A 9,957-nucleotide genomic window follows, 5' to 3' on the forward strand; every position below is an offset into this window, starting at 1 on the left:
AATAATCTTTTTTGTTACAGAACAATCTTTAATTTCTTTGTTACTAGAACAATTGAAAAAATGTTCCGAACAAAAAATAAATTGTTCTATCATAAAATTCGGCGAGATCAAATATGTGGACCGGTTTTAGTCCAAAACACGGAATTCTAGGGGGAGGCTGCTGCTACAACACCTCATGCGTGACCCCGAGCAACGCCCCATATATAGCCCTGCTAATGGGTTGGAACCCGCACCATACCCAACCCCACCCAAAATTAACATATTTAGATACCCAACCCAATTAGTTAATTTCTCAACTCTAACCAACCCGCCCCATTATAAGCGGGTAACCCATAAAAACCCATGAGTTCTAATATGCAGAGGAATTTAGTGGTTCTACACTTAATGTGGGGACCACATATATGTCTAGCCACACTATTTTGTACAGAGTATCTGTCAGTCATATTGACTCATCTCTAAAAATTTCAGTCAATTTCGATAAAATTTTATAGTGTGAACGCGAGGTTTTAATTCCAGGGTCCGGCTCTTGATGTGGAGCCCACGTATAGTTATAGCCACGCTATTTTGCACAGATTAGCTGCCAGTCGTACTGAGTTATCTCCAACAAATTTCAGTCAATTTCGATAAAATTTTATAGTGTGAACGCGAGATTTTAATTCTAGGGTCCGGCTCTTGATGTAGAGCCCACGTGTAGTTCTAGCCACGCTGCTTTGCACAGAGTAGCTGCCAGTCGTACTGAGTCATCTCCAATAAATTTCAGTCAATTTCGATAAAATTTTATAGTATGAACGCGAGGTTTTAATTCTAGGGTCCGGCTCTTGATGTGGAGCCCACGTGTAGTTCTAGCCACGCTGCTTTGCACAGAGTAGCTGCCAGTCGTACTAAGTCATCTCCAACAAATTTCAGTCAATTTCGATAAAATTTTATAGTGTGAACGCGAGGTTTTAATTGCAGGGTCCGGCTCTTCATGTGGGGCCCACAGGTAGTTCTAGCCACACTGCTTTACACAAAATAGCTGCCAGTCGTACTGAGTCATCTCCAACAAAATTCAGTCAATTTCGATAAAATTTTCTGATATAAACACGTGGTTTTAATTTCAGAGTCCAGCTCTCACGTGGGACCCACATTTATATATAGTTATACTATTTTGTAAAAAGTATCCATTTCAACCCACCCCAACCCGCCCCAACCCGCATTTATATAGAACCCGTCCCGACCCACCCCATTAACTAATACAACACATTTTAAATCATCCAAACACACTCTATTTCAAAACCCACCCCATAAAACTCATTTCAACCCAACCCATTAGCAGGCCTACCCATATATAACATGCGTAAATAGGAGGCGGCTTCTCTTGTTATTATCAGGCGTACCAATGAGGCCAGTGATTAACATTTACTCATTTAGTATGGCACAAGGCCCACCGTTATGTGTTTTTTACAAAGAAATAAAGGTTACGTAGTTAAATTTGGGAAGCAAGAAATAAAAATGGGCTATTCAGTTAAATTTGGGAATCTAAAAACAAAGGATTATTTTGGACATGCATGTTGTTGGAGTGTTTGAGGGCTTGTTTGGCAGAGCAGCACGTTATAGGTTGATTGCAAGAGGAGCTCCAGGAAATGATATTTTTATAGGGAAGTGATTCTAGACCGACGATGTCATTTTAGAAGTACTCCCTCCATCTTGAATGCAGGATATCTTAGATTTTTGCAGACAGATTATGAAGTTAGAAAAAAGATGCATGTATCCCTTATCTGTGCATTGTTTATTTAATCAATTCAATTGCTTAATTTTCAGTGCCCGTACAAAAACAAAAGAGATTAGCATACTTTTTTTACTCTCCTGGCCCACCAAAATTGATTTTTTTTTTAAATTAGCACCAAAACAAAAAAATTAGCATATCTTTTTATCCAAAGGACTCTAGGATGCCTTATATTTGGGTATAAATTATTTAAGCCCTCCAATTAATGCCTTACATTTCAAGATAGGGAAAGAAACAAAGTGAATTAAATGACAATCTTATCCGTAGTTAATTCTCTCGTTGCGGGCTACAAGTTCGGTGGGCCCATTCCAATTCTGCTGTTTGTCTGTATATTGCTGCTTTCTCTATCATGAGCCCATGGGCCAAGAAGAAACTGGCAGTTGGACCACCGGCGGCCCATAAATAATTAGGCGCGCGACCAGAAAAGAAAGAAAGCTGAAGGAAGGAGGAATCACATGAATGATATGTGCTGGTGAATTTCCTGATGCGTGCCGTGCATTATTGTGGGACCCAGCCCAACCCAAGCATGCACTATGTAGCAAAGCGACATAGATGACAAACAATTCGCACATGCATGATCCAAGACCTCCAAGCTCCTCCATCTCTTTAACTATATTACTTGAATTATTATTAATATAATCGAACCATTTTTGAAATTATTGTGAGATACGACGTACGGCGGGCCGCAAATTCAACTTTTTGTGAAAATGAAAATGAAAATTTGTTTGAACATCACCAGTTGGGCGTGCGTTGGTTGGGTTAGAGCCAGCGAGGGAATGGAATAAATGGACCCAACCTAACCAAGTACTAAAGAGAAATGAAGAGAAGGCAACAACAACTAGTGTGTATAGTAGCTAATAAGCTAGCCAGCTCAATGCTGCCTGCACTGGCCGGTGTTGATGTCCCAATCCGATCGGGCGGAGTGTAGGTAGTGGTGGCTCGGGTCGAGGTCCCAATCCAACCAGCCAGTGTTGAGTGATTTTCGGTTGACGTCCCAATCCAACCGGCCGGTGTTGTAGTGTTAGATTTTGTAGTTACGTTTATGCGATTTTTTGGCCCGGTTTACCTATAAATAGAGTCAATTCTCTTCTTCTTATTAATATACGCTGAACCGCAAGGTTCTGGATCTTTCAAAAAAAAATGCTGCCTGCACTGCATGCATGTGACGGGTTTGGCTTTGGCCGGTCACCGGTGGTTGCTCGTATATATATCTGATGACATGCCCCTAGCCTCTTCATCATCATCAAACACAAACAACTATAGGAACCATAGGAGTTATCATTCATGGCTACATATCTCCATATTTCTCACATATATATTATTAACAGCAAAATAATAAGGTTGCAAATTAAGAGCACATTATATATTAATTATGCATGGTCAACAACCTACTAGCTAGTACCTCATTAGCATTTATCTATATAGTGGCAAGAAGGGCAAATATATATGATGTGATGAGATGATATGCCAGTTTAATTATATATAGGCCCTCTACCATACAAGTAGTAAGCAACGAACTAACTCTGGCCGGCCGGCCGGCCTGCGGTTGTTATGGTTATGATAGAGTGTATATGAGAGCTAGCTAGCTCTGCTAGCTACTATCTGACTACCCAAAACCTGATTCTGACTGCATTTATACAATTGCATCTTCAGAAAACAGACAGGCACTCGGATTAGTATACCGATATGTAATAAGCGCGCAGCTCTAAACATGCCAACAAACGTATCGATAATGCAGGCACATAATAATATAGTATATATTGCATTGCTTCTGGCCGGGTCCTATAAATTAAATTATATCCCCGGCCGGGCTGGCTGTTGCATCGATTCCATCCCATCCAGAAAGCAGGCACATCACATTCCCTCCAAAATGCGAGAGAAGAGAAGAGAAACAGACGACAGAAAAAGGTTGGGTTGGGCAACAGCGACAGGCAGCAGCGTAATTATATTGAGTTAGCTGCATAAACAAGATTATTATCTAATAAGAAGCTCTGCAACAAACATCATATATATAAATATATGATGCTAGCTCCATCAGTCGTCATGCATTATATATTAGCTAGCTAGGATAGGAATCTGAAACTAACCATGCACCTTCCTTCCGTAGCATGAATGAATGTATAGGATCGAGTAGATCATGGGCTGCTGGGACGGCCAGGCAGGCACCAGACAACCAAAAAGACAATCCTTCGTCTTACTTGGCTATCCCTTCCTTCCTTCCTACACTCCTGGCCGTGGCCTATCTGCATATCTGGCCCTCTCATTTTTTTTCAATTCCCAATTAACCTCGCTCCCCAATGTGCTTGCTTGCTTCAGGAATACAAGTACTCCATCAGCAGTAATAATAATGCAATGCGTGATGACAAACTAACCAAACATTAGTGTACGTCATGTGTAGTGATCCGGCCAGGCACCAATGTCGAAAAAGAAAGATCAATATAATACTGCTCATCACCAAGTATATCCCAAGTTCCCAACCAATGTACTGTAAAAGAATCCATTTAATTTCCTGCTAATTCAGGTTTAATATGGCTATGACTAGCTAGGAGATGATGATCGGGGGCATGTCATGTACATCTACCGTGCCAAATGGTGGTATGGCACAAGGCATGGCGACTGGCGAGAGAGAGAGAGAGACAGAGAGAGAAACAAGAGGGAGATGGGGACAGACATGTTGCTTACTGGAGTCCAGCGCGCGCGCGGCCCCGGCCAGCCATCCTTCCTCATCTCCCTCTCCTTCCGGTGGTTGGGTTGGGGCTGCCGAGCTCAGCTCACCTTGCTTGCTTTTCTATCTATCTATTTCTTTCTTTCTTTGTTTTTTTTTTCTAGTTGGGCGGGCAGAATCTTCTCTCTTTCTCTCTCTTTTTTTTTTCAAAGTAAGTAAGTAAGTACGACGGAATGAACGAAGCCGGCCAGTCCCATTTTGCTGGCATTGCCTTCCTTGATGTATGTGCTTGCATTGCACTGGATTGCTGCTGATTCTTCATTCCTCTTCTGTTCCGGACGACGCCATTGAGATCGATCGATCGGGCGATTGGTGTTGCCGGTGAGGTGGGTCAGGACCAGAAGGGCGCGCGGTGGGGGATCCCCTTCCGCCGGTGGCCCTGCGGCCGCGCCGCGGCGTTCTTGCTCCCGCCGACCTCCTCCGCCTCCTCATTGTCCGCGCCGCCGTCGGTGGGCGCCGCCGCGTGGCCGTTGCTCCGCTTGGTGTCCACCAACTGCACGAATTAAGGCATTAAGGCAGGGGCGGCGAATTAAACGTGACCGAACGGAACAGAACGGAACCGAAACCCAACGGACGGGCGCTCCGATTCAATTCAATGGCCAGGCCCTGGCGCTGGCATTGTCATTCCTCCATGGCGGGCCTTCTCTTTTCTTGGTTTCAAGAATCAGAATCCCCCATGGAGGGGAGAGAGAGGGAGATTATCATCATCATATCATTAAAGGTGCAATCTTTTGGTGTTCTTGGCCGGCTGGCCGGCATTGGGGAATGAATAATGCAGGTGGGTGGGTGGGCGGGCGGAGCAATCAAGAAGAAGAGCACAACTGATGAAGTGAAGACGGAGAGCAAATCAAGAAGAAGAGGAAATAAAGCAGGCACCTTGCATCCGAGGGAGCAGAAGCGGAAGGGGTCGAGCAGCGCGCGGCCGCAGATCTCGCAGTTGTAGGGGGAGGCGGCTGCCTTGCCGGCGGCGGCGCCGGCGCCGCGCGGCTGGGGGCGCTCGTTGAGGAAGAGCACCCTGGCGCTGTTGATGACGTAGGTCTGGACGCCGGTGATGTCGAGGACGTCCTCCACCTCGGAGACGCGGACGACGTCGTGGTAGGAGGAGCGCCGTATCTGCGCGCAGCCACATTGCAATTGCAGTTGCATTCGCATTTGCATTGCAGAGACGAAGAAGGAGAACAAGATTGAAACAAAGAAACAAGCAGCGGGCAAACCTGGATGACCCTGTGGGATGCGTGTCGGTGCGCCCTGCAGTAGTAGCAGAAGGCCGGCGGCGGCGCCCCCCGGCACTCGAGGCAGAACATGTTGCACTCGTTGCGCGGGGACGCCGGGTGCGCGCCGCAGGCCAGGAAGAAGCGCGTGCTGAGGAGCGCCTCCAGCCACTCGGGCACCGGCGTCGACGAGGCCACGCGCCGCAGCATCATGCTCTCTGGCTACCGGCGGCGGCGGGCTGCAGGCTGTTGGGTGGGCAATCTGGAGGCAAATAGGAAATGGCGGCCGCGGCCGGCCTTGCTTCCTCCCCTCCCCTGCCGGCCGGCGCCCAAGGGGGAGAGAGATTGAGAGAGATGGGGGAAAAGAGAGGGAGAGAGGGTGTGGGGTGGGGTAATGAGAGAGACTATGAGAGAGAGAAGAAGGAGATGGGGTGGGGGATTGGAAGGTAGCGTGGGCTTTTCGTTGCTTCCCCTGGCTTCCTTTTGGTGTTTGCTTGCGAGGGATTTGCAGCCAAGCCAAGCCAAGCTCGTGCGCATAATTTGCATTGCTTGGACAATGGACACGCACGCAGCCAGAGTAAGTAGTAGGTGCCTGTGACTGACTCACTAGCTGCTGGTGTTGCCTTTGCCTGGTGGTGGTGGGGGCTCGCCTCCTCCCGATGCGGATTCGCGTACTTGACTGCCGTCCGTCTCATGACTGGACTGACCATCCATCCGATCCGGCACCAATCCCGAGCTATCTATCACACACACCACAACTGAAACTGGGCAATGGTGAGTCACTGACACGCTGCCCCCCACCATTGTAAAAAAAAGGGGACAACAGTCGATCAGTATTCAGTAGCAGTACAGTTACAGTCAGGACAATCGGACATGCATGCAGCAGCACCTGAAAGAATCGAGAATTCCATGGCATGCCGCAACTGACCAAACAAAAGCTGACTCCCACCGCAGTGCAGTGCAGTCCAGTGCACAGACTTGTTTAGCTTGTTGGGCCGCTACTCATTCCGAAGCTGCTTTCCTCTCTCAAAAGCGGGATCTTTTCAGTTTTATCCACGCAAGTTAAGCATCTATCCCCCCTAGCTAGCAGCTCGACCACACCTTCCTTCTCTAAAAAAAACACACAACACATCAGCTAGCAGCAGCAAGAAAAAGAGGAAGCAGACTGGCTTTCAGTTCGTCTCAAGAAAAAAAGAAAAAGGTGGCTTTCAGTTTCAACACAGCAGCAGCATCGATCAGTTTGAGCGCAAATGCAAATGACCATGGCTAATAAGTTTGCTCCCTTTGCAATTCTAAAAGGAACAAGCCAAGCCAAGCCAAGCAAGCGTCTCCCTTCTCTGCTCGCGGTGCTGCATGCTTTCTGCAAAGTTGCAAGCAAGGATTCCTCATGCCTTCTTTGCTGCCGTCTCCATCTCTCACCCAAGCAACTTGTGCACTTACTTGCCACGCCACAGGCCACTGCATCCATCTTGTGGCTGCAACTCATATATATGTAGCGGCCCACCTTAGCTTGTTACTTAATCTAATACACAAATAAATATATTAAAAAATACTGTACAAATTGTTATGTGGGCCTCGATACATATATCTAATATATGCTCATGGTGTGTCGCCTCCATATATGATGGCTATAGATAGTCAAACGTGCCGCACGGCACGGCACAGCCCGGCTCGGCTCCGGCACGGCCCGGCTAAGCACGAAGGCTTAGCCGTGCTGTGCCGGCACTGCATGCCATCTTGCCGGCTGGCACGATAGGCGCGATATCGGCCGGCACGGTAGGCACGATAGGATGCTTACCATGTAGAGCGATAGAGCGAATCAATGCCGATGTAGACCATGCTTGCAAAGGTTGCGACTTCTCCAAACATGGCTCCGGCTTCGGCTCCTCTAGTAGAGCTGAAGCCTCATTTTTACCCCTATTTTGATCATGAATTGTGATTTTACCCCTATTTTTTGAGAACGAAGAGAGAGTTCATCCCTACTCTGTGAACAACACTTAACGGTGTGAAATGAGCTGGTAAGAGACGAGTTTACCCTTGAGAATTTGCCTCTAATTGTGCAAGTACTTTGTGATTTTACCTAGTAGTGGTAAAGGGTCTTAATTTTATCCTTGATAATCTAAGGATCTGACCCTAAAAGAGTGGGGCTATAATCTTATATGATTTTGAACTAAAATATGAAGGGCCAAGTTGGATTGTGAAGAGAGCATTAGGGTCATGGCCCATTACCACCCCTAATTATACTCTTATTTTGACATTAAACAAATGGACAACAAATTTGCGGACAATGGCTGTGAATGTCCCCTATATTAAGGGATGGGGTATGGGTGTGAATGTATAAGGGGTATTGTTGTCTTTCCATACTATTATGAAGGATAAAATCCAAGAGTAACAAGACATTGACACTTGCTTGAAGATTCCCTAGTGCCACGAAGCACAAACTCTTGATGCAATGCATTATGATGCTCTCGCACTTACAAGGCCGCAAAACCCGTCGAAATAGAGTTATCGCGAACTATCCGCCTCATAAAAATTGGAGTCCGTCATTCAAACCCAATGGCTAGAAAGCGCAATAAATGGGTCAGAGTCAACCATTTTAGACATGGCAGCCCGTCAGCCTCACAAACAGCGAATTGTCCGCAACACAAAAATTATAAACACACAGAACTACTCGAGTTCTGATTGGTTATAGGAAAAGATCGGCGGATCATCTTCGCAACCAAGGAAGACCGTCGGCAGTTCATGTTTCACCCACAAGAACCAAGCTCACTTCTATCTGAAATTCTGTTAGCTGGCTGACTGACCGCCCATTAGGGCCGGACCATCTGCGGTTCATGTTTCGGCTCCAAACCAGAAACACCAAGTTTATGTCCAAGATTTTACAAAGCTCGTGGATTGTCTGCCCCTCTGGATTAGATAGTCTGCCACTTCATGTCAGCACATCCTTTTCAACCAAGGATTACCATTTTCTCAAACGAAGTTAGCCCTCATGCATGCATTACAATTGTTTGAGCAAAATAGCACCGGAGAACTGTCAACTTAAGCTAAATCGTGTGATCTTTTTCAATTGTTGGTATCCTAAACTAGTCCTTTTATGTTATATGGAAGTGAGCAAGTTTCTCAGGCAGCATGCACGGACCATAGCTGGGAAGTCTCAGTTTTTTTGTTTTTTTATTTGCTAACGCCCTTGAGATATATCTTTCTGGCCTATTCTTTTCCATCCAATGTATATTCTCCTTGACTTTTTAAATCGTACTTGATGGAGGAACTTTTAAGATGTGTCATCAAGGGTTGCTCAGATTTTAGAGCTCAAACCAAGGGTGGAATAACCTACGTAAGCCTCATAGTTCATGATTCGTACATCTTGAATGGGTAAACAATTATGTGTTTGCAGAAATACACGCAACATTAGAATTCACATATATCAATAGTTGAGTGCACGATGTCCTCCCCTCGGATGGCGCCAAACTATTAGTTCCGGAATGGCTGACTGCTAATCCTACTCGTTAGCATGTGATGTGCACCGTGATCAGAGGTGGTCTAGCACACAATAACTCGAGATTTTTATAATAGTTCAGATTTGAATGCCCTACATCCAGTCAGGGGTTGCTCTGTTGTATTACTCAAGCTTAGGTGCTCAAGAAAGTTGGGGAGTTACAAGCTCATGAGCGAGTATGGATGAGAGTTCTTGGTCTTGGACCGGATTTCTAATGTCTATTCGGATGTCTTTCTACGTGGAGGGCCCTCCCTTTTATAGCCTATAGGGGGCGGGTCCCCTTACAGAGAAACTAGTAAGAGATCGTGCGAGGAAAGGATTTAATGCTCCGCCAGTCGGGCCTTCCTGCTCCAACAGTCGGGGTCATCAAACTCGTCAGTCGGAGTGTACGAGCGGCCACTACCTTCGTCCCTTGTCATGGGTCAGTCAACCCTGTTCATCATGCTTCGTCAGCTGGAGTGGCTGACCCGAGCGGGTATGGTGTGGCAGTCATTCGGGCTATGCCCTGTCACTCCAATTGGTGATGGCGTGTCCGCAACGTGTTGATGGTGTTGAAATGATGACTTCCTGCTCCGTCCACTCGCGAGGACAGGCAGGTAGAATAGTGTTCCCTGCTGAGATGATGGGAAGCACTATTACCCTCGTGGGAGGAGTGGTTTGGCTTGTAGACAGTTTTACTTGAGCATTCATCCTTATCCATCGCGCCCATCCATGGGTTTGTCAGTGCGCTGAGTCCATCCGTGACCCCCGCCCTCAGTCG

At 46.5% G+C, this 9,957-nt stretch overlaps 1 protein-coding gene across 1 annotated transcript; it reads right to left on the reverse strand.

Moving 5' to 3' along the window:
* Positions 1–4,236: 4,236 nt before the first annotated feature.
* LOC120677309 (protein RGF1 INDUCIBLE TRANSCRIPTION FACTOR 1-like) lies at positions 4,237–6,189 on the reverse strand. Its single transcript, XM_039958454.1, has 3 exons — positions 5,705–6,189; positions 5,367–5,603; positions 4,237–4,983 (listed from the first exon to the last, which is right to left on the reverse strand). Exons 1-3 carry the CDS (start codon positions 5,912–5,914, stop codon positions 4,822–4,824), a joined length of 609 nt encoding a protein of 202 aa, XP_039814388.1. The 5' UTR covers positions 5,915–6,189; the 3' UTR covers positions 4,237–4,821.
* Between the last annotated feature and the right edge of the window lie 3,768 nt (positions 6,190–9,957).

Source organism: Panicum virgatum, chromosome 6N, assembly GCF_016808335.1.
Source record: "Panicum virgatum strain AP13 chromosome 6N, P.virgatum_v5, whole genome shotgun sequence".
Classification (NCBI taxonomy): Eukaryota; Viridiplantae; Streptophyta; class Magnoliopsida; order Poales; family Poaceae; genus Panicum; species Panicum virgatum.